Raw genomic sequence first — 25,585 nt, forward strand, 5'->3', positions numbered from 1 at the left:
TGGATCTATATTATTTTAAACTTTATTGAATTAATTCACCTTAAATTAACCTCATTTGCACCAGCACTTTTTATTAATGAACTCAATAATTACTATTTATTTCAATTGTTGCTTGTGATAGCAACACATGTTACTTGCACTTACCAGCTTAATTAAGCAAATTAGATGACAAGGAATATATAGAATTTTTTTTTAAAACCAATCAATTGATTAAACAATGTTTAAATAAACACTTGATTAATTTTACAATCATGAGCATTGATTTCTCAGTAATTCTCAAATATTAATTATCACTAAGCCAATTGAGTTCATAAAGCTCCCCATAGACGTGACGATTCTTCTTGCCGAACGATCGATTTTAGGGAAGTCCAACCAATCCTTTGAAATTATATATTGAGTTTACTGTATACGATTCATGCCTTCAAAGTTGTCTACAGCAACCCCTTGGATTTTGTCTTGCCATGTTTTTCACTGCACATGGTTAATGTGATTTGGACGGCTGTTAAGAAGCTATGCTTAGGGGTCTTCGGAAAGCACAGCAACTGACAGAAACTCCGATCATGTGATGTCAACCACCAGAAAAGGAGATGGGGAGCTAGTGGGGGCATCTTAGGGGTTGTTCACCTTCCAAACACTTTTTTCAATTCAGTTGTTTTTAGATTGTTCCCCAGAAATAAAAAGTTTAAAGTTGAATGTTCGTGTCTCCGGTGTTTGAGTCTGGCAGTTCAGTAATTCAGGTGCAGACTCTGAACTGTTACAATTTTGCAACATTTAGTTGATACATTTCTCAGCAACATCTATGGAGTATTAGTAACTATTGTATCAATTCTAACAGCTGCATTTAATGAAACCCAGGGATTCTGCTCAGCAGGGACAAAGATAAGAAATGTATCAATTAAATGTATCCATTAAGAACAGGTTACAGGATCGGCAACCCCCCTCCGAGAGCTGCTTCAGAAATTGAAAAATTACACTTTAACACTTCAATATTAGAAAAACAGTCACACATAGAAAATAGAAAGGCATTGAAAAAAGTCGTTATTTCTGGTGATCTATAAGAAAACAACTAGTTGTTTGAAGGTGAACAACCCCTTGTTGTGGTGCAGATCTTCAGAGCGAAAAGGACTAATAACATTTAACATTTTCTAGCCTATTTGTTTGTTCAACTCTTTCATTTAATGTTCTGGATTATTGTCATGGTAATTCCATTTAGAAACATTCCTTGTGTTTTACTTAAGACTCTGTGGTGTTCAGCTTCTGATGCTTTTTATCTTGCAGATACCCCTAAGCTTAAAGAGATGGATGCACATGAAAGGGACAAATTAACTAAAAATGAATCCTTGATAAGAGACTTATCCCCAGTGCGCCAGTGCAGATCATCCATGAGTCCAGGTGCTGAAGCAAAGGATTTTGTGCTAAGAAAGAAAGCCAAGTTATGTGCACAGGTGGATAACCTGCATTGCACTGAAGTAACACAAACATGTTGCGGCTTAAAAGACGTAAAACAAGTTAAATTAGAAGGTCAGCATATATCAAAAGACATGATCTGTGCTTCAGTTACAGATTCTGCTAAAGGAACCAAACCTATTCAGGCTTTGATTGCAAAAAACACTGGGAACAAAGTGACCTTAACCAGCCATCAGACGCAGTCCACAGATGAGACAGTATGTGCTGGAGAAACATCAGCAATATCCTATACTCAGTCAGTTCAGACAAAGCCTTTGCTGACTGACCAGGCAACTTCCAAAAATCCATTACAAAGGATTTATAAGTTGCCAGATGGCCAGTGTATCCCAATTGACCTACAAAATTCCATGGTAAAGATTCAGGTTCAGCCTATGACAGATTCTAAAACTGGGGAAAATATAATGCAGCAGGTTCTATTTTTGCAAAAAAACCTGTATATTCAGTGCAAAGAAGAAAAGGCCGATGCGAAAGCAAGTCAACAAATGCAATCAAACACCGGAGGACAGCTCTGTATATCAAATGAAACAAATTCCATACCTCCCAAGAGTTTTGCTTTTCTAGAGAAAACATTTGCACTGACACCATCTGTTCACAGCACAAGTATGGTGCATTTTAAAAAACATTCAAGTCCTGCTGTAGTTCCAGAGACTGTAATATCCACGCCTGATATAAATGTTTCTCAGTCACAGTGTGACAAGGGCACTACTAAGATTCCTGTTCTGGGTACTCTTCAAGCATCACTAGGCCAGTCTGGAACATGTCTTCCTGTTCAGTCTGACACGGCAAAAGCACCCCAAACTAAGGACATTGCCAATCACACACTAAACCTGTCACCTGCAACAACTAGGGAACCATCTGAATCAAAGCAAGAACTGAGAACCGTGTGCATTAGAGATTCTCAGTCAATCCTTGTACGTACACGAGGTGGTAACACTGGTGTTGTAAAAGTACAAACAAACCAAGATCAGACCACTAATCCAAACTCAGTTTTCTCATTCACACCACAGCTTCAGTCATTTTTGGTGTCAAAGGTCAAAACATTAACTTCATCCACATCAACCTCTGTACCACCAGTTTTATCTTTACCGCCACCCGGCTTTTACTCATCTTCTGAATACTCACAGATATCTTCAGAATCTGTTTCTGGAGGTCTAAACCAGGTATCTGGAACTAACACTAAGCTGTCTCAAAGACAAACTTACAACAGTGATTTTATATCTAAGGTGTCAGATAATCTACAGCCTTCTAACCTGCTCTCCTCTGTTCCATCAACAAGCTCTTGGCTTCCATCAAATTCATGGGGTAATATGAATGCTGCTGTGTCTACTAGTAATTTATGCCATGATGGTTCATCACGTGGACGAAGTGGCATTATGGTCTCTGCAGCAGACATAAAACAGCCTGAACAAAAGATAAGCAAAATATCTGTGGTACAACCAGATAGTACCACATCAAGAGGTGAACTGGTAAATGTGCCAAACCTTCAAAGGGTGAAGTTAGTTACATCTTCTGTTCTTACACCTGGAAATGCAACAAACATGAATGTTTCAGCAACACAAACATCTTGTTCAAGCACCCCCCAAAAGTTTGTATTCTTTAATACACAAGTTCCAACAGGTTTACCTAGTACCACCATAGCAGTGCAGTCCACAAAACAAACAGTGCCATCTTTTGTTGGAAAGACACATGCGAAAATGTCTGAGCAATCTCAAATTATTTTAATTCCTTCCACATTAGGCACACCTGTGAAAATGAGTTCTACGCCAATAGTGTCTCAAGTTAAAGATTTTAAAATTGGACTAACAATAGGTCAGACTATTGTAAATACTGGCCATGCTGCAAAAAATATCTTACCAGTGCACATATTGCAAACAACATTAACCAAGGGTGAGCAGAGTGTCCTTAAAAAAACTGTTGTCTCAGATGTAACTAATTTGATTTCAGGTCCTGAAAATGGTGGCCATATTGTTGGTCAGAATCCTAATTATGATTGCACATTAAATACAGCAAAATGGCCTGCAGGATATGCTGCTGCCTCTTCTGTTAATTCTGTTGTAGCACACACCAGTTCCACAGATCAGAATAACAGTCATGTGGCAAGTAATGTGCCAGCTCTGCCAAATAGATTGTCCTCCACAAATATAAGCAACACTGTAGCTATATCCACAGTAAAAACAGGACATCTCTCTTCTTCTGTTTTACTGTCAACAACACAAATGGCTGGTCAGGTGAAGAGCACATTGTCATCTTTTCATATTCCAGTTTCACCAACATTTTCTACTTCTTGTGAGCCTTCAAATGCAACAACTCCAATAAGTTCTGCGAGTCAACCATTTTCTAAAGACGAAACGATTAATTTTCCAACACAAATATATTGTAAAACACTGTCAACAAATGTCTGTACATCACAAGGTTTACATACTTCTTCAACCACAGTGACTAAACCAAGGTCTGATTCCTTCTTTTCTCAAGGTTCCTCTGTTCCTTTACAGATACCCTCAGTACTTCCTTCCACCCAACTGTGTGGACAGTTAAATGACTCTTGCTTTCAACAGAAGATCGTTATCAATACCAGCACACCACTGGCACCTGGAACCCAGATCACAATTAACGGCACATGCTTTATTGTGCCACCTCAGGGTCTTGGTGTTGGAAGTCACGTCGTTCTAATATCTCCCTGTATAAAACAAGGGTTTCCTTTAGTTGGTAATAGTAGGCAGACAGGCCATGGCCTGGGTATTAACAATGCCACAGAACAGCAAATTACCCTAAATCAAAATATGCCTTTAGCACAAGACCTTAACAAGTCACTTACTATCTCTAAAAACATGAATTCATTTGGCACTACAAACCTGTTACCTGCTGTACAGGCTTCAACTCTAATTAGGATGTCTAAAGATAGTGCTCCAGTGGATGGGGTTCCACTAGAGTACCCAGTTTACAACTGCACTTAGACCACTACTACTTTCTGCTTTGTAGCAAGGCAGATCACCCCAGCTAAGCAACACCTTACCGCTGTCAGCAGATACCACCATTAAAGACATTGGGGTTCTTAAAACTATTCTGCCTCCATCTGTATTGTCAGATAGTAAAAATGCAGATTTGGCCTTTGCCGCATATAAGCCCTCTGTGCCAGATAAATTGCATACTATAGCATTATGAGTTAGGTAAAAGAAAAAGATGTATAATTCAGGTTGGGAATCTTTGTCATCTGCATTTTGCTGGACATAAGTTTACTTTTTTCACCAGCCATCCATTATGCCAACATTGAAATGACAGGAATGGCAGTTAAAGGGGTTGTTCAACTTTAAATTAACTTTTAGTATGATGCAGACAGCGATATTCTGAGACAATTTGCAATTACTCTTTATATTATATTATTTATTATTATTTAGCTTTTTGTTCAGCAGCTCTCTGGTTGCTAGGGTCCAAATTACCCACACCAGGCAGCAACCAGGCAGTGGTCCTTTTGAGAGATTGCAAGAAACTGTAAGGTGAACAGGAGAGGGTCTGAATAGAAAAAAATTGATAAACAATTGTAGCGTCACAGAGCAATCGTTTTTGACTGCCTTTTGAAAGCAGGAAAAAAAATGCAAATAATTCAAAAACTATAAAAAATGAGCACCAGTTGCAAAGTTTTTAATAAATGGCCATTCTAAAACATACTAAAAGAATTTGAATGTGATCTGCCCCTTTTAAGATGCACACTCATGATTTTGTAGAATAATTTTTTTTGTTAAACTAATTAAGCATTGTTTGTTGTTTTAAGTACCATGCAAAGAGTAAAGTTTACAGTTGATCTGAAAAGACTGTATGTTTTTTGTAGTTGTTAATCCAGGGAAGCATTCTGAAAGCACTTAGTTAATACCAGGGTTAAAAAAACAAATAGTTTCTATAGAAAATGTCCAGTTTGACATTGGTAGTCTAGGTCTTTGAGCTCTTTAATGACTTTGTTGCAGTTTGTCTAGAACAGCATTTGTCTTTCTACATTTGTAAAATTATTTTTTTCCTTTAAAATGATGTAGAAGTGTACATATTCTTTAACTTTAACATTCTTGACTAAATCTTATGTATAAAGAACAGTGTCTTATTTATGTTTTGTTTACATAATGTATAGTTTTTTTAAGTATTTTAGTGATTTTTTGAACAGTGTACTGTTTAGCATTGATGCAGACCAAGCTGCATGTAATAAATTAACTAACTTGCTGTATTTTTTTTTTTGCCACAGTTAAGTTCTTCAGTGTTGGGAATGTAGTATAGCTTCACATTTCTTTATTCAGATAAATGTTAGGAAAGACATTTTTTTTTTCATTTATTGTACATAGCACATCCATGGAATTGTTCAGGCACATTAAAGTTTTTGCATTGTAGCTCCTAGAATTTAGGCTTGGTGCATAAAGTGCTATTGGAAAATAAGGAAAATATTCTGCCAGTTCTAATAACCCATGCGGAGTAATCCAAAAATTTGAGCTGTGTCATAGGTGGTTTATTTAGCCCATACATATCCTGCAGCAAGGGCAACATCTCGGGCCCCTCCAAGACCTTTATCAAAGGGACCCAGAGGGGCCCAAAACGTTGCATTTGCTGTGCCAGAGGCATCAACTAAGAAAAGCGTAACATGGGTTGCATATATACTTCATATAATACAGTATACTTAAAACTCCAGTGTTTAAAAATGGCTTCCCTTTATTGTACGTTGCAAAGTGTTTTTTTAAAATCCACAATTTACTACAGTTTGTGCCTTCTCACTTAAAGGGGACCTGCCCCTTAACAAATAATTCCAAATCTTTTTCAGTGGTGTTAGTTAAATCAAGTATACTATACTTACACTATATAAATTATATAAATCTTGTTTCCTTCAGTCTTGGAATTTAAAGTCACAGCAAGCTGGCAGCTGCCATTTTTTAGACACTGTTATTTAGGCAAGCAAGTAAAGAGGGGGAATGTGAGGACTTCAGAAACATCTTGAAGGTACTGAATAGAATGTGAAAGTAATTGCCTGCCATAGAGGAGGGGAGGGTAATATATCAAGACACAACCATAGATCAGCTAAACAGCCTATGGAAAAAACAAATAACAGAACCTACTGCAATATTGTTAATATTCAGTGCTGTCACCAAAGTGTTGCAGCATTATTCTGTGTGTGTCTTGAACCATAGAAAGTCTATGCACATATTTTTCTTGTGTGTTCTATCGTGATTTCTACAAAGTGCTATCTCCAAAATAAAATTATAATTAAGTCAAATAAGGTGTTTGTAGTGCTTGCTTCAAAAGGTTAAATTAATTAAAGTAAGGTGCAATCAATTGATGAAAACACCATTGTACAGTACTTTAATTAATTTTAGCTTTTGAAGCAAGCACTACAAGCACCTTGTTTGACTTAATTATAATTTTATTTTGGAGATAGCCCTTTGTATCACTATAGCAATGATACAGTTTCTAAATAATTAAATTATCCCATGATGGTCCATCACATGAAAGAAGTTCCAACACAATGAAAGAAAGATAAGTAAAATATATCTGTGGTACAACCTGATAGTACTACATAAAGAGGTATATAGCATAGCCTTGCAGTCCGCAAAACAGCACCATCTTTCATTGGGCAGTATTCTAAAATGTCCAAGTAACCTCAAATTATTTTAATTCCTTCCACATTAGACACACCTGTTAAAATTAGTTCTGTGCCAAAAGTGTTTCGTGTTAAAGATGTTACAATTGAACAATTGGTCAGACTATTGTAATACTAGCCATGCTGCAAAAAAAATGTTACCAATGAACATTTAGCAAAAAACATTAACCAAGGCTAAAGAAAACTGCAGACTGAAATGTAACTTAGTTGATTCCAGTGACTGAGCTTGATGGCCAAATTGCAGGTCAGAATACTAATTTTGATAGCACAGTACGTATAGCAAAATAGCCTTCAAAATGTGCTGTTGCATCTTCCATTAATTCTGTAGCACCAGATCAGAATAACAGCTATGTGACAATTGTCCTTCGCAGTCATAAGCAACACTGTAGCTATATCCTCAGCGAAAACAGGACATACCATATGATGTAATTCTGATCATGATTACATTTCAGCAGGGGGTATTCGTTCTTGTAGCATCCTACAGAATGTGGTGCTGTTGCATGATAAGATTTTGTAGGTCCAGTAAACTATGACACACGAAATCTGTTCAAATCTTCCTTGATTTAGCTCTTGGGGTACAACTACACTGACGATTTCCCCACGGTTGTGCTGGATCCGACATGCGCCAAAACGCAGGCGTCAAGTCCGATACAACGGAAAACAAGGTAAGCAACAGCAGTTGGAGGGTGTTGCAGTGTTCGTCCGGCGCTACATGACTGTCGGATGCAGATGCTGCGATATGCAATTGCTAGCTCTTTGTGGCTGGGTCCCTGGAGCAGATATGCAGGATGTTCTGCTATCACATACACCTTAGTAGGAGTTGGGTAAGCGCAGCTGGTATTGCAGGTGGTCACAAACAGGGAAATAGTATCTCAGGTCTGATGTGACCGATATTTGTTCGTTAATAATGAATAATTATACACAATCATTTCAAATGTTTTCACTTATGAGCTGCAGGCTTTCAATTCCATGCAGTTGGGGTCAGGAATGTAATTACCTTTAAACATACAGTAAGGGGAAAGAGGTGTAGCATTTGTGTAGTGTAGAATACTGGTCTGCATTGACACTGAATCAGTTAATAACATGGAGGGGCTGGGAAGAGAGAACAATGGATACGCAGAGCAACTTCTGATTGGAGAGACCAGCTGCATATTTAAATAAAGCCTGGGTCAGCAGTACACTGGTGTTTTCCTATGAGCCACTGTAAGAACCTCATCTTAGGTGGCATTTTTCCAGAGTTGCCATACCTCTGTTGGATTCATGGCATTTCAAGCACACAAACAAACCCCATAGGCCAAATAAAGAGTGACTAATAATCTTCTATGTATAACAACACTGGCTGGAGTACGTACACAAGCCGTCAGTGAACACTGCGTCTAAACCTTATCTCGCCACTAGGTGTCAGCAGAGTCCAACACGGATTCGACCTAGGCATAAGCAGCAGAGACCGGAAAATATCGAACTGCGGCAGCCCAGTAAAATCGAACCCATTGATGTACGCGCATGGGATCAGCTGTTACTTTCGCAAATTAGCGACAAGTGTTCCTCGGCCGCTTCATGCTGACAGAATGTGGAGGCCTGTACGGATTCTCGCACGAAAGGTGACGGTGCCGCATCAAACACGGACTGCATCCCACTGTATGTTGCCGTGTACATGGCAACATCTGCAGGCGACTGGGAGTTCGAGCACAGTGAGTCAGTACCTGGGGCTTTCAAAAATTCCTACCGCAAAGGTAGCGCTGCATGATGTGCCACAGGGGCGTGGCGTCGTGTTTTAGCGCCCCAAGGTCAGCCATTTGACCTGCTATCACGTGACACTGCGGGTGGTCATTCAGACTTCTAGTTCTAGTGCCACTGTGGAATTACATTGAATACAACTGACTGAGCTGCATTTGGAATGCATGGTTTTTGCTAATAAGTAATAGAATGGAAGATAATAATACTACTGCGTGGGAAATGCTACACACTTGCTCACTGTGTTTCCCACAAGCTTCACTCTTTAAAGGTAGATGTAAGCCTGTGTCAGTGGAGGAGTATAGCTGGGAGCAGGTTTATGGCCATATTGATATATTAAAGGGATCCTGTCATTGGAAAACCATGTTTTTTTCAATTTTGAAATCTGACATGGGGTTAGACATTTTGTCAATTTCCCAGGTGCCCCTGGTCATGTGACTTGTGCCTGCACTTTAGAAGAGAAATGCTTTCTGGCAGGCTGCTGTTTTTCCTTCTCAATGTAACTGAATGTGTCTCAGTGGGACATGGATTTTACTATTGAGTGCTGTTCTTAGATCAACCAGGCAGCTGTTATCTTGTGTTAGGGAGCTGCTATCTGGTTATCTTCCCATTGTTCTTTTGTTTGGCTGCTGGGGGGGAAAAGGGAGGGGGGTGATATCACTCCAACTTGCAGTACAGCAGTAAAGAGTGATTGAAGTTTATCAGAGCACAAGTCACATGACTTAGGGCAGCTGGGAAATTGACAATATGTCTAGCCCCATGTCAGATTTTAAAAATTGAATATAAAAAAATCTGTTTGCTCTTTTGAGAAAAGGATTTCCGTGCAGAATTCTGCTGGAGCAACACTATTAACTGATTCATTTTGAAAAATTTTTTTTTTCCCATGACAGTATCCCTTTAAAAAAAATAAAAAAAGTACTTTGCAATTATGGAGCAGCCAACCCTTATAAACTGATAACTCTGCAGGAAGCAGAAATGTCTTTTTATAACCATGACTGAGACTATTACTCACTGGAGTAAGAGGAGATAAAGAAGAACTTTATGCAATTCTCTGCTTTGTACATCATTACATTTATACATACAGAACAGCCATTAACTGAGGTAAAACATGATTATCAATTAAGAATTATTAATAAAACAGTATAACAGCAACTAGCCACAGTTACATGCCACTAGCGAATTTTGCTTTTCAGCTGACTGTTTATTAAAATCCGTTTAGAGAGCCCCCATCCACATTTGTTTCTCATCAACATTTAATGCCTTATTAAATTATATTGACAGTACAGAAAGTTGACAAGAAATTCAACTGCAATTAATATTTGTTAATATATTCTTGTATTTTTTCCCTAGATCCAAACTTTACAGTGTTTTAGCCACTTGCTGGACTTAACTACAAGGAATACCCCGCTTCTTTATAGCAGAAATGCAGGAACCCTTTCAAATTCAAGGTAAAAAAAACACATTTGCAGGATGTATTAGTAGAACTAACATTTGGGGGATTACAGTTAGGATTCCCAAATAGACAGCACCACACGTCCAGTCAGATTCCTTAAAAAGCCTTTATTGAAGAATTGGCTTTAGCAAGACAGAAATACAGCGACGTTTCAGGCCGACATCAGCCTTTCCTCAATTTATGGATTACAGTTAGGTCCATAAATCTTTTGACAGAGACAAGTTTTTTTAATTTTGGTTCTGTACATTACCACAATGTATTTTAAATGAAACAACTCAGATGAAGTTGAACTGCAGACTTTCAGCTTTAATTTAGTGGGTTGAACAAAAAGCCTTTTTTTTAACACAAATGCTTCATTTCAGGGGCTCAAAAGTAATTGGACAAATTAAAAAACTGAAAATAAAATGTTAATTTCTAATTTGTGGTTGAAAACCTTTTGCTGGCAATGACAGCCTGAAGTCTTGAACTCATGGACATCACCAGATTCGGGGTTTCCTCCATTTTAATGCTCTGCCAGGCCTTTTTTTAAAGTCTCTATTTTATTTTTAATACAGGGAGCACCCTTATCAAACTGAGGTTAACGCCCAGCCACGGGCTCCATATTCTCTCTAATTTATCCGGACAACCTCTAGCCAAATAAGTGAGTTTAATTGAAGGAAGAGTTTTGTTAATTAGATTGACCCATTGGGTAACAGTGGGGCTGTTTGTACCCATCCAGTTCATTATCACCAGTTTTTTTCACATAATAGAGTGTGACCTGCATAAGTGTACTGGTTTTATTCAGTAGCACTAGGTTTCCACTAGCCCCAGAAGGCAAGTTTTTGGGGAATGCACTTGGGTAAGAGCTAGATTGTCAGCCAAGTAACGCATCGCCTCCCTCCAGAATCTCTGTACTGGAGAGCAGTGCCATGCCAGGTGCAAAAAGGATGCCTCTGACTCCTGACATCTTGGACACCTGGATTTCAATTCTCGACTCATTTTTTGAAGCTTTATCAAGGTTATGTATAATTGGTGGATACATTTATACCAGCCTATCGCGCAGAGACATTAAATCATAGTAGAGTGAGTCAGTGGCCCCCTCCCACTATTCCTCGCTGAGGCTCTGCCAGGCCTTTACTGCAGCGGCTTTCAGTTGCTGTTGGTTTGTGGGCCTTTCTGTCCGAAGTTTAGTCTTCAACAAGTGAAATGCATGCTCAATTGGGTTCAGATCAGGTGACTGACTTGGCCATTCAAGAATATTAAACTTCTTTGCTTCAATAAACTCCTGGGTTGCTTTGGATGTATGTTTTGGGTCATTGTCCATCTGTATTATGAAACACCTCCCAATCAATTCAACTGCATTTAGCTGGATTTGAGTAGACCGTAAATCTTCTCAGAATTCATTCAGCTGCTTCTGTCCTGTGTCACATCATGGATAAACACTAGTGTCCCAGTGCCACTGGCAGCCATGCACACCCAAGCCATCACACTGCCTCCGCCATGTTTTACAGATGATGTGGTATGCTTTGGATCATGAGCTGTTCCACGCCTTCTTCATACTTTTGTCTTGCCATCATTCTGGTAGAGGTTGATCTTGGTTCCATCTGTCCAAAGAATGTTTTTCCAGAACTGTGCTGGCTTTTTTAGATGTTTTTTTTTTTTTTTTAGCAAAGTCCAATCTAGCCTTTCTATTCTTGATGCTTATGAGTGGCTTACACCTTGCAGTGCACCCTCTGTATTTACTTTCATGCAGTCTTCTCTTTATGGTAGACTTGGATATTGATACGCTGACCTCCTGGAGAGTGGTGCTCACTTGTTTGGCAGTTGTGAAGGGGTTTCTCTTCACCATGGAAATGATTCTGCGATCATCCACCACTGTTGTCTTCCGTGGACGTCCAGGTCTTTTTGCATTGCTGAGTTCACCAGTGCTTTCTTTCTTTCTTCTTGTACTAAACTGTAGATTTTGCCACAATATTGTAGCAATTTCTCAGATGGGTTTTTTCTGTTTTTGCAGCTTGTTTCACCTGCATGGGGAGCTCCATTGACAGCATGTTGTTCACAGCAAAATCTTCCACATACAAGCACCCCCCCCTCAAATCAACTCCAGGGCTTTTATCTGCTTAATTGATAATGACATAATGAAGGAATTGCCCATGAAATAGCTTTTGAGTCAATTGTCCAATTACTTTTGAGCCCCTGAAATTAAGTGATTGTGTTAAAAAAAGGCTTTAGTTCCTCACATTTTTATGCAATCTTTTTGTTCAACCCACTGAATTAAAGCTGAAAGTCTGCAGTTCAACTGCATCTGAGTTGTTTCATTTAAAATTCATTGTGGTAATGTACAGAACGAAAATTAGAAAAAAGTTGTCTATGTCCAAAGATTTATGGACCTAACTGTATGTTTTAGGGCTCATATTTTCAGAGTTACAGCTTGTAAACTTCCAAGTTGTAGTCACTGCAGTGATTATGGAACACTTATTCAGGGTCGGACTGCAGTTTCAGGTCCCCTCTCTGGACACCATGGTGGCATGTGAGCGTTAGCACGTGCATGCAGGAAGAAGAAAAGCAGCGCAGGGTGCGGATCTGGGCTGCTGGGGCCCACAAGAGCCTGGGGCCCACCGGGTTTTTCCTAGTGTCCTGCCGGCCCAGTCCGACCCTGAACATAATTAAGATTTCTGCACATTCACAGCTTGTGTACTTCCAGGTTGTAGTCACTGCAGTGATTATGGAACACTTTATTAAGATTGCTGCCCATTTTTCTGTTTGGGAGTGAGCAGTAATTTAACTGCTTAATGTGCTCAAAAGGCATTTTAGGACTGTTGTAGCCTGAAAAATACTGCAGTTTGAAAAACCCTGGAACTAGTTTTGTAACCTGGAATACTTTATGCTCTGAGGATTTTATTATATTGCAGCTCACTTGATGAAACAACGTATGAGAAGCTGGCAGAAGAGACCTTGGACTCTCTAGCAGAGTTCTTTGAGGATCTGGCCGATCAGCCATTCACACCCGATGATTTTGATGTTTCTTTTGGGGTATGCTTGCTTAAATATGTATTATTTACATGATTCTTATAGAAAATGTTACAGACACATCATCTTCAAAACAAAGGGGCAAATTCACTAACCTGCGGAGCTGCGCCAGCGATGGCCTCGTCGCACTTCGCCTAGCGAATTTTCGCCAGCGATCCGCAAATTCACTAAAATGCGAAGTTGCGCTCAGCAAATCGAAAGGTAGCGAAGTTGCGCTATCGAAGGTGAATTTGCATACGGCGGGAAATTAAAATTTCAATGGACGTATATGTTACAGCAAATACATAAAACTATACAATTTCAAAATGAATCAGTTAATAGTGCTGCTCCAGCAGAATTCTGCACTGAAATCCATTTCTCAAAAGAGCAAACAGATTTTTTTATATTCAATTTTGAAATCTGACATGGTGCTAGACATATTGTCAATTTCCCAGCTGCCCAAGTCATGTACCCAAAATGTGATTTTTTTTTTTTTTTTTTTTTTTTTAAGTCATATCTACTCTATTGCATTTCGCAAGGTCTAAGCTGGCGAAGGCAAGTCTGGCGTAAGAGGTAACGTTCAGTAAAATCAACTTCTTAGTGAATTTGTGTAGTAACGATCTTTAGCCCTGACCAAAATTCGCTTGGCATTAGATTACGAAGTTGCGCTAGAGTCTATCTCCTTCGCTAGCTTATTTTTGCCAGCGCTCATTAGTAAATAGGCGGTGTATCGAACTTACTTAGCTCAGCAGGGAAAAAGATAAGAAATGTATCAACTCAAATGTATCAATTTAGAACAGTTTCTCCCCCCCCCCTTCCCAGAGCTGCTTTAGAAAGACAAAAAAAAGGTATTGAAGGTACACTTCAAAAAAAACAGTCACACATAGAAAACAAAGTAATTGGAAAAAGTCTTTATTTCTGGTGAACAATCTGAAAACAACTGAACTGAAAAAGGTGTTGGAAGGAGAATAACCCCTTTAAGTGAGAACATTTATTTTGGGAAATTGCCTGTTGGCAGTGGCAAACAAACCAAAGCAGAGAACACAATTATTTTCTCCAGTATGAGCTGGGACCACCCCACATAGCCATAAATCTTATTTTTTTTTACAGAATATAATTAATATTATTCAAACTAGTATATATTTATGTTCTTACACTGTTGCAACTGTACTGGTGAAACCGGTATTCAGTATTAATTGCGTTTTTGTATGTAATCCTTTGTTAGATATATAGATCAGCTACTGTCTGGAACAATCTGTGTCCTGCTTTTTTATGTATTTCCATTTTCACAGAATGGTGTACTAACTATTAAACTGGGTGGAGACACGGGGACCTATGTGATCAACAAACAGACTCCAAACAAACAGATCTGGCTGTCTTCTCCCACAAGGTGATTTTTTAAAAATGTTTTTAGCTTGTAGAGGAGTGTTTTCATGCACACAATGCAACATTTACAGCTCTCTGCTTCTAAGGTAGGACAAGGAATTTACAATCACAGAATCCACGCTCCTAACTGCATATTTCAAAACTGTCCACACTTTGCAGGAAACAATATAACCAACTTATTTTAGCAGTGCTCCAGTGTTCTTAGCATTATTTCTTTGCTGATGACTGACAATTGGAATACTCTTTCAAGTAGCAATAGTGTGCTTCAGTATTTGGGTTGTATTCTAGTCTATGTGCATTGTAACCAAAAAGAATAAAACTGCCTGTAGAGAGGGCCTGGCAGTTTGATTGATAATGTTAGCCTGTAAGGGAAGGTATCCTCATATAATTTCCCAGTTATTGCCAATTTTGCTAAGACCAGAAACATACAAAACACCATAAGAAATGGGTTTCCCCAAGTTCAGTGTTTGAAATTTTTACCAATTTGTAACATTTATGTGAGGTTTCCCTTCCCTTATTTTCTTATTGGCCAAGGAAACAATGAAAATTTTCATGTTTAACCTGGGGTAGGTAGTAATATTTTTGAAAGAACCTATTGAGGTACAGTTGTTACTTTCAGTTAATATGTTATTACTTTTTTCTTCTCATTCATTTTCTGTCTTTGTAGTGGGCCCAAACGATATGACTGGACTGGAAGAACATGGATTTATTCTCATGATGGAGTTGCACTTCATGAGCTGTTGGCAAAAGAATTATCTGTTGTACTAAAAAATAAAATAGACCTATCAAATTTGCTCCATTCTAATGGGAATTTAAAATAACTGTGATCTACATAGTCTGCATCATACATGTTTGTGTCTTCTTTTTCATATATATATATATATATATATATATATATATATATATATATATATATATATATATATATATATATATATATATATATATATATATATATATATATATATTGTGCCCATTGTTTCAGTAAAATTATTTTTTCCAACTGTGACTCTAGGCTTTATTTATTTCTAAAGCTTTTCTGTTCTGTAAATTACACCTACAAGCCTGTAGCTTTCTGGACAACACACCTGAGACCATTTAAAATGCAGTTATAATGTAATATTTACACAATTTTATGCAAATAGGCCATGCTTATTCCAAAATTTGGAAGGAGGTGAAAGGCACATAATCTGTCCAATCAATCCCAATTTCTGTCAGAGTGAAATAAATGAGTAGGCAGAGTAGGGATGCACCGAATCCACTATTTTGGATTCGGCCGAACCCCCGAATCCTTCACGAAGGATTCGGCCGAATACCGAACCGAATCCGAACCCTAATTTGCATATGCAAATTAGGGGTGGGAAGGGGAAAACATTTTTACTTCCTTGTTTTGTGATAAAAAGTCACGCGATTTCCCTCTCCGCCCCTAATTTGCATATGCAAATTCGGATTCGGTTCGGCTGGACAGAAGGATTCGGCCGAATCCAAATCCTTCTGACAAAGGCCGAATCCCGAACCGAATCCTGGATTCGGTGCATCCCTAAGGCAGAGTAACCCTGCCAATGCTTCTTATCTATGTCCACTGGTACCCCTCCACACTCTTTCCTTCGGAGTCCTCTTTTTGATTCTACTAGGCACTGGAGTTCCCACAATCGTTAATTACTCTTCATGAAGTACTTTCCACTTGAGGCCAGAGTCTGAATTGATCAATTAACCCCCCTCCTGTTGCCAACATGCTCATTCTAGCATGCTGGGCAGAGAGAGGAGAGGTTTTTGCCAGAAAACACCTTCAAGGCCATCTAATCAAAAGTAAGGGTAGGTGTGATGCAGGATTTTAAAATGCAGGAGTTGGAAGCCCTACGTCTAAAGAGGTGCATTTAGATGTACATGCGGTGTGCTAAAACAATGGATCATATTTACACAAACATGATTAAAATGTCTATCCCCTAAAATTTTCAGTGGTTACTTAAATTGCTGATAATGATATAATTGCGATTCATGAACCCCACACCATTATCTGACAATGCTGCTTTCCTTTCGATCATTCATCTCACCCCCTCCCATCACCACCAGATTCTAAATCCCTCTTAAGTGGAGAGCAAATGGGCATATTTAATTTATGGTTGGGGGTGTAGAATCTGTCCATTTGCCACTTTTATTGCGGAGGTCCCCCCCCAATATTTGTTATTAAAATCTCATGCATTGTGCCAGTCGGTTCACCTGTACTTGACACAGGCATGTTTGTATCGCTATTATATTCCATGTACACAGGAAGAGTAATTTCAGGACTGATGAAATTTGTCTCCATCTTGGTTTTGTTTGTTTTTTTATAGATAAGGACTTTAGGGTAATGTTTCTCTCTGTGCACCTTTTTTTTAAATTATTAAGAAACGGCCTTGAGGCTTTCTGATAAACATTTAACAAGGTGTTTATTGTGATGAAAATCGCAGAGTGAAAAATTATGCAAATGGCAATGTAGTAAATGTTTAAAGCCCAAATAAGATTAGGCTAGAAATGCTGTACTTTATATTGTAAACTTACTGTACCAGTGTTTAAGCAGCCAGTTACCAGTAATGATCAGTGTCTTCTAACTTTACCATTACAGATCCCTGCAGTAACGTAACTAGGTGGTGGCGGGTCCAGGCCCAGGTACGGGCCGTGCAGCCGCCCCCACCCCCCTCTGTGCTGATTTTCTTAGTGGCTGCAGCATTGCAAGATTTGCCGGGGGGCGGGCCCTGGTCCAATTGCACCCCCTTCTCCCCCAGTAGTTACACCACTGGATCCCTGTCATTTTAGGGAATATTTTGAGTGTCAGTGATACTATACATTCTCAAAGTGTACAGGGCATTGAAGTTGTTGAAAGAAGAACGATGCTGACTAATTGCACACCCCAATCTCATTAAGATGACAAGTGATGTTATTTTCATAAACTAAAAAAGAAAAAAATGTTTACATATTCAGAATTATCTATTTCAGTTCCCACTACAAGAATGCCTTATAAGGGTGAAGTCAAAAGGCATCCTGGTTTATATAGATAATTCTAAGAGTAGGTAAAACGTTTTTTGCTTTCTCGAGTGATGCAAATGAATGAATCAAATTATCAATCAGTGCACTGGATTATATCCTGCACCAGCACCAATTCAACAGAAAAAAAGACAATGGGGATCTACTAAGGGGATCGGAGCAGGCACAGATCTTTACTGCTAATGGGTCTGTAAGCAAAGTAAATGAGTGAAGACATTTATTCTTTTGAGTTCTGGCATTTGTTAGATGACCGTGGTCTAACTCTGTGGTTCATGGGCTATATGGTGGAGGCGGAGATGATATTTTCTCGTAGGCTGGTGGGGCACCAGGTACCTGCAATAAAATGAAAGGTTTTTTAACCAAACTAAATTCAAAAGGACACCCTCTGTGCTATGTTATAACCTATATGCAATAAACACACTTATAGACTTACTGCAGAGTTTATTGTACTGTAGTCTTGTAATGGCACCTTACATTCTGCATTCTCATTGGATCCCCCAAGAAAAGACCTGATAGCAGCAGAGCTGAAATGTTGGTTCTGCATTAAACAAATTATATTAATGATCACTGCCCATGCATCATATTTTATAAAATGCATTCTGTGTGCTGAGCAATGATAGGATGTTAAAAGCATGACAGAGCCTTACCTTGAGGATTTTATAGCCACTTCGTTTTTTATAGTACCAGCAACCAATGACAAATACTACAGCAATGATGATAGCAAGAATAGCTATGCCAGCTGTCCTAGAGATAAAAAGAAACAGAATTCAATCAGACTATGTTAAAGAACAAAAAGCTTTGCTTTCTTTATATTTGTATAAGGTCTCCTGTTTAGGGGGGGGGGATATCCACTAAGATACAGATTTTATCCCCAGAAATGTAATTTTTCCTGCCAGTGACCCTCTGCTTAAAACAAAAAAAACTGAAAATAAGTAATGCCAGTGTTGGACTGGGGGAGGCGGGGCTCACTGGCAAATCTGAGCTAAGGGCATATAACTACATTCACCTCAGGCAAACTGCACTGCTGCCTGCACTGTGCTTAAATCTCCACAGCCCCAAATTAGGAATTTATAAAAATAAATATATATTTATTTATTATATAAAATGGCAAGTGTAAATATATAAAATGGCAAGTGTATTTAAACAGAAGAGAGAAAGTTACATTTTCTATATATGGACTTTGGCACAATATTAACACATTCTGTTATGTATTGTAGAAAAAAAAATTGCATTGTCTGCAGTCCCCTATTTAGGTAAATAGGGATCCAACAAGTAGGTGGGCCTGAAAGGTCAAGTTACTGTGCAACAAACAATCCACAGTTTTGGAAAACGTGATATAGTGATAAAATGAGTATAATTTTTAAAATAATATCAATATCCCCTTACAAATAAATTACCAAAAACAAGAACCCCTTAAATACACATTCAAAATGGTATTTCATGACTTTGCTACTACCCAAAAATTATAAATCTCCTTTATACATACTCTTCCACACTTAGCACTTTGTATGCATAGCCTCTGCCTGAGCTGCTGTATGCCCCCAGGTTATGTGATGAGTCAGGCCGTGGCATTGCTAGTCATCCACACTTCCTGGCTGTATAGAGTGCAAAAAAAATGCATTCACTGAAAACATTATACTTAAAACTAATGCCCTTCCCATTCACATTTTTATACTACCCCCTCTAGGTTTTCTAATTGATGTAAAAAATAAAAAAAAATGCAATTAACCCATTCATGGATTTTAGGACATTTCAATGCATGTGCACAAAATACATACCATATTACTCGCCTGCTAACATAATTGGGTGGTGGTGTTTGAGTTAGCAATATTTTATTCATTAAGGTTTACATTTAAGGTTTATTAAGGTTTTTAACTTAAGTCATTGTTACAGACATACAAGCATGCTATATTGTGAAGAGGTGTAATTATGAGAGACAATGCTGAAATCTGTGATTCCACACATAGCTTTATTGTGATATTTAAATTCTTCCTCTTTAAAGGTGAATATTGCCATGTATGTAAAGAGCATGTATTTGTGTATATCCCACAGGAAGCCTCTATCTGCCAGTCTGAGATATATAGAGAGAGAGAGAGATACACAAGCTCTGATCTGCTTAGCAGTGGTGCAATAAGAAAGGCGGCTTCTAGGGCCCAGGAGCAGTAAGGAATCAATCCTGATTTGCAGTTGCATTACAAATGATTGAAAAACAGGTAATTGTCATAAAGGGTTGTAGTCCTAAAATGATTCTGGGCCACTAGTTACCTACTGTACTAAATATATGGTAAAAAAGTAGCAAAGGTTTTCCATAGTTATAAAGCATGCTACACAGCAGAGGGATTAAATGTTATGGAGAAATTCACAAAAGTGGCATTAAGACAGAGAGGGTTAAATTGGAGTAAAAAAAAAATTACTTTATACCAGAAAATCATTAAACATAACTAAACATAAAATAATGTAGACTACAGCAGGTATCTAAATGTATTGCTATTTAGCCAATAGGCCAGTAGATTTGCATATTTTATAATAGGCCAGTAGATTTGCATAGTTGTAAGGGCAATGGCGCACATAGTAATTTGCTGTCTGTGAGAAATCTCCTGCACGCTGGGAGGCAAATATCTTGCTATTGGTATCCATTAGAAGGCAATAATGCAGGATATCTGCATAAATAGTTTTACATGGCGCAATTCTAGTGTATCTGTATGTCAACGTATTTTCTCTATGTGTGCCTTTGCCAGCGTAGGACTGGGGGGGGGGCTATCGCATCAAGGGCCTGCACATCAGCCCCCAGCTTGTACATTCTTATGGTGGTGCACAATCTTAGGAGGTCATCGGGTTTTTTCACAGTATCAAATTGTATACCCCCTGTTGGTGGCTCTATAGAACAAAAATAAATACATAAAAAATAAAAGCAAAATATAAACAATAAAAAAAATAGAACAAGCCTTCTTGTTTGCTTTGTGTAACATACAAGTGCCATTTAGTTTTTTTTTGTCCCTACACAAAAGCTGTGTCTTTGCATTTGGTGTTATTTTTGTGATATGAGTTACTGTGTATCCAGCATTTTGAACCCAAATATATAGGAGAATAAGTGCAGTGCTAGTGGGGGGCAAGCCAGGGGCTATATCTTATGAGGCACAGCATTTCTGTCTGGCAGCCCTGTAACATAATAGAAATTATTATACATTTTATTAGCTTTATTTAAAGGGTATAGTATATCGTCCTTATGTGGATATATAATTATTCTTCTAGAAGCAGATATTACTGTTATTTTTAAAGTCCCAATCTCTTTCATGGTGCTATAGAATAAGAGTAGAATACAATAGATTCAAACTTAAATTACAGCACACACAAATAAAGACTCGTGCAAAAAAGGAATCATTTCCACACATTTTATATGTAATAGTGAGATGGCTTAAAACGCAGGCATAAAAACTGAATTTGCCAAACTGATTTCAGTCTTTGGTCTGTACAGTATATTTTCTGTGTAAAACAAGTTGCCAAGTTTATATGACTTAGCAACAAAAAGAAAGAAAAAAACTGTTAATATTTTATGTTAAAAAGTATGGATTTTAATATTTTTTTCATTTGAACCCCTAATATCATCAAAACATGGCAAAGAAATAATCATAAGGTTTATCTCTTGTGAAAAGAAAATAATGCAGATGTATAGACAACAGAGATTAATTAAATACATTCAATTAGAAATCATCCTTTACTGGAAATCTTGTGAAAAGCCTTTTGTCAAAGTGCAAAATTATTTAAACTCATCCTGTTATGGTAAATTAAGTGGGAAAATGAAAAGCAACACTGTATACAGTAACTAACAACCAATATGCAAGAAATCGTTATGCAGACTAAATTGCCGAACACAATAAGTTACATTTTTACACAGAAACATCCTGTGTACTCACCTCACGTTCAATGATTGCAGATTTTCTTTAGTGCAGCAGTTAGTGGAGTTTCTGTTCCCTTAATCTCCTTGGCTAGATCTTATGACTATCACAAGATGAATTCCTGAGCATTCCTGAGCAAACCTTTCATTTGGACCAATGAGCATGACAGTGGGATTAGTCAGTCAAAAGTCATTTACTTCACTCTCTCCAGTAATATGGAGAATATTGGAATATAGAAAAGATGAAATAGCAGCAATAATTCAGGACTTCAAACTTGTGACAGGGAGGTCATCATCTTCAGACATAGGAGGCACAAAATATTGTGTTTGCTTCTAACAGAAGATGCACACATAGATTAGATTAGAGAATACTGAATTGTGTCTTATCTCTCCTAATGGAGTAGATTAACACAGACAGTCATTTTATACATGATGCCCTGGCTGTTTCAATTCTGTAACTCCCTCTTGAATAAGGTGGGGTGCTTCCTTTGGCGACACAGTCAGTGAGTAGCCATTGCATAAGCAGTGTCAGAAGTTGCCTGGGACTGCAAAAAGATGCTCATGGTAACTTTAAGAGCCGAAATTCTGGTTATTAAAATTTAATTGCACTCTCTACAATAGCGATGCAGCCTCCCCTGGACCCTCTCCTGTGAAGAAATGTAAGTGCTGGTGGACAAGGGGGCAGCACTACAGGAGGAGGATAGAATGGTTCTTAAACATGGTTGTTTCATATACAGCATTTTATCGGTCTCGGTCTTAAACTCATAACGGGTATGCTCAACCCATTAGTTAGGCCATAGTGCACAATGGTGCCACCGATTCTTTAAACTTAACCCTTGCTGCTCGACCTTTCCTTTGTTTGCTGCTATTACTGACCTCTTGTGAAGTAGAAATTTCTGAAACAGTTTTATTGGCAGGTACCTTGACCTTTCTGACTTCTATAGTCTTTGACTCAGGGTTATTGACCACAGTCCTGCTCTTCCACATTTCCTTTTGGTCCTTGATCATAGTAAGCAGCATCTGGCATTTTGCTATCCTTTGGGAAGATCCTTAACCTGCGTGCTAAATCCTGCAGTTGTCCAAGTTGTGTAATTGCTAATGTGAAGTTGAAGGTGGCTGATAGAGCGAAAAGTCTGTGCAACACCAAACGAAAAGGAATCGATGACTTAGGGGGTTATTTATCAACGGTCAAATTTTAGAGCTTTGTGAGCTTTTTTAGACCTTGAATGAAGAATAGAATCTTAATTATTGTTAAGTTACAATGTAAACATCAGTGTTTAGGTGGTGTCAGAATGATAGAAGTATGACTATAATGGGTGTGTGTTAAAAAACACCATTTTGTGCATTGTATTTTAATACCTATTTGTCCTTTTGCTGTATTAACCATCCATCAATTGAACATTCACTGTGTCACATGTAGTTATCATCTGTGTTACTTTTAGCCTGTATCACTCGGGACCATGTATTAAGTCAGCTGAAAAGGCTTTCTAAGTCTATTTTTTTTACCAATACTTCTGTTCCTCTGCAGCAACAGAAACGTTATTCATTTTTCATCTCTTTTTCATGTCATGTGCATGCTGGTTCACTTGGGGGCATTATCTGGCAACCTAGGAAAACTATATAGGAAGCCTTATTTACAAACACATTCATATTTTTGACACTTTTGCCACGTTTTATCAACAATGCAGTTTTTTCCATTTCCAGCATTCTTGAGTTGTATGCTTAGTTACATCCATCACAACTTGCATAGGTTGCACCAATATGGAAGTAAATTAGCATTCTTGTTGGTAAATTGCACCAAAGTTGTCGTGCATGCTATTTAAAATCGATCACTCATGCTAAACTCAGTTTGTCAAATCTGGGATGGGATTCCTTTAGTTCCATTGTAAATCTGTGCATGCAGAACCCAACTTTAATAGCACACTCCTTACAAATGTAAATTATACATTTTTTCCTTTTAATTTTCTATAACTATAGAATTTGCAATTTAAACACCAGTAAAGCAAACAAAGGCTTAAATACTAAATAGTGACACCAACATCTATGTTAAATGTTGCAAACATTCTAGGTTAAAATTTTAGATTTATTTATAATAGATAAGGTACAAGCTTGCATGTGCCAAATTTGTACTGGTATGAGATCTGGTATGTGGAATGCTTGCTACCAGCATACACTGTTAATACAAAAATATTTAAACAATAAAAAAGTAGGCTCATTTTGACATCAGAATGATGTAAGCATTAATGCCATTATACAAAAAAGTAATAAATAATTCCTGATGTGCTTTTTATTCTTCATGGTTTTACATTACAAGCTCCTGGGTAGGAGAATTACTATATACAGCCCGGTTCTTCCAGTTAATACTCATTTACCACATAACTCACGCAATAACACACTAAAAAAAACTACTCCTATTGTGTACAACAGGGATGTCCAAAGTCAGGCCCTGGGGCCAATTGCTGCCCGTTTTCAAATTTATACCGGTCCTCAGCCTCCATCACGAAATGAATAATAATGTGGCCTGCCAGCATAGTGCAACCAGGATTCGTGTAGCTATAGCAGTAATATTCGAGCACATTAGTGAAATGATCTGCCACTTGGTCTATACTGCTGCCTGTGTGCTGAAGGTGTTAGCAATAGACACGTACTGGCACGGAGAGACAAGCCACTCTTGCATACTTCATACTTCTAAAGAGGTATGCAAGGGCATCGCGTCACCATGAGTCCCGCCACCCAAAACATCGAATTGATCGAGTTTTTGGTGAAAAACTCGAATTGCTCAAATTGTTCGAGTTATTCGTGCAAAAACCCTCTGAAAAAACTTGAACATCAAGCAGGCTGTTAACCTCTTTAAATGGTTCAACGGACCTCTGCCATTGACTTCTATATGACCTTGAAAGGTATCAGGTGGCGTATTTTCGAATTCGAGCTATTTACAGGGTCTGGGTATAATAAATCTCGAAAATTCAAAATTTTTTTTTAACCCGAAAATGTTTTTTTTTTTTGACTAGGGTTGCCACCTGTTTGGTTTTAACCTGCACAACCTGAGTTTTGAAGGGCTGCCTGGATTTCCAAATTAGGAAAAACGTGCAGAATTCCCTATGTTTGATGGGCGATCGGGCAATCGTCGATCACCCCTTCATAGCACCTCCTCTGATGTCACGACCCTACCCCATTACGTCACGTCCCGCTCCCTGCCTGAAGATAGTGTTGCCACCTGGCCGTATTACCTTTGTAATACCCTTAAAAAAAAGCCCTTGGCCTTCTAGCCATCGCGCAACATGGCCCCGCCTCTTTTGTGACACTGTATGTGGCTCCGCACCCTTTTTGCGTCACGGAACGCCTCTTTTGTTCCCGCCCACACCGGCCGTTAAAAACTTTGAGAAAAGGTGGCAACCCTACCCAGAGATAGACAGGCCAAATGCTGACAAGCCGAGTTTTGACCAAAAATTACTACTCAAATTTTCAAGAACAAACTCGAACCTTGATAAATCTGTCCCTTAAACTTACCTATGGGTCAAGTTGATTGTTTTTCACAGAAAGATAAAGTTATTGTTACTTGAGATTTCTAAACCTGATTGTCTTGCCATCCTGGCTGTCAGATCTCAACCTAACACCAACAGATTGCTGCAACACTGTCTTATGGGAACATAGGGGATAGGGCAGGTATTAAAATGAATTGGCAAATAGTTCTACAGCATGCAGAGACAACTACGTTTTAAAAGGTTACATTTCTGGTGTCAGTATCTCTTTAAAGTCCTCCAAAAAGTTTTATAAATATACGTCATATAGTAAACAGGAAAGACTTTATATTAACTTCAGCGCTCGAGGGGTTAAATCTCTTATGACCTTTTATGTACTGGACAAGGAATATTGGTCTTTGCTGCCATCCGTAACTCGCCGGCCGGGTCGTTTAGCAATTGGTTCTTGGGCAATGTCGCTAACTGGTTGCTGATTGGTAAGAGCATTGACAGTGTTTTTACTTTTGGCCGCGCCTAGTCCTCTGTAG

General features: G+C 38.4%; 3 protein-coding genes across 5 annotated transcripts in view; 2 read left to right on the forward strand and 1 right to left on the reverse strand.

Moving 5' to 3' along the window:
- Positions 1-5,677, forward strand: part of kiaa2026.L (KIAA2026 L homeolog) — a 29,507-nt gene extending 23,830 nt beyond the window's left edge. The window contains exon 8 of the mRNA XM_018258174.2: positions 1,279-5,677. Coding sequence (XP_018113663.1) covers positions 1,279-4,421 — 3,143 coding nt within the window. The 3' untranslated portion in view covers positions 4,422-5,677. The remainder of the gene's footprint in view (positions 1-1,278) is intronic.
- A 1,892-nt stretch (positions 5,678-7,569) lies between these two features.
- fxn.L (frataxin L homeolog) lies at positions 7,570-15,542 on the forward strand. 2 transcript variants are annotated; one of them, XM_041564046.1, is made up of 6 exons: positions 7,570-7,761; positions 8,495-8,697; positions 10,181-10,278; positions 13,175-13,295; positions 14,564-14,661; positions 15,325-15,542. In XM_041564046.1, exons 2-6 carry the CDS (start codon positions 8,590-8,592, stop codon positions 15,476-15,478), a joined length of 579 nt encoding a protein of 192 aa, XP_041419980.1. In that variant the 5' UTR covers positions 7,570-7,761; positions 8,495-8,589; the 3' UTR covers positions 15,479-15,542. The 2 variants fall into 2 exon arrangements, with proteins under 2 accessions (XP_041419980.1, XP_041419977.1); XM_041564043.1 differs by having other exon boundaries at positions 7,577-7,761; positions 8,495-8,787; positions 15,325-15,540.
- Positions 15,543-17,069: 1,527 nt separating this feature from the next.
- mlana.L (melan-A L homeolog) lies at positions 17,070-21,690 on the reverse strand. Of its 2 annotated transcripts, XM_041564048.1 has the most exons (5): positions 21,596-21,690; positions 19,168-19,276; positions 18,329-18,425; positions 18,115-18,219; positions 17,070-18,014 (listed from the first exon to the last, which is right to left on the reverse strand). In XM_041564048.1, the coding sequence occupies exons 2-5, from the start codon at positions 19,251-19,253 to the stop codon at positions 17,952-17,954; spliced, it is 351 nt and encodes a 116-aa protein (XP_041419982.1). In that variant the 5' UTR covers positions 19,254-19,276; positions 21,596-21,690; the 3' UTR covers positions 17,070-17,951. The 2 variants fall into 2 exon arrangements, with proteins under 2 accessions (XP_041419982.1, XP_018113695.1); XM_018258206.2 differs by lacking the exon at positions 21,596-21,690 and having other exon boundaries at positions 19,168-19,328.
- Between the last annotated feature and the right edge of the window lie 3,895 nt (positions 21,691-25,585).

Source organism: Xenopus laevis, chromosome 1L (assembly GCF_017654675.1).
Source record: "Xenopus laevis strain J_2021 chromosome 1L, Xenopus_laevis_v10.1, whole genome shotgun sequence".
Classification (NCBI taxonomy): Eukaryota; Metazoa; Chordata; class Amphibia; order Anura; family Pipidae; genus Xenopus; species Xenopus laevis.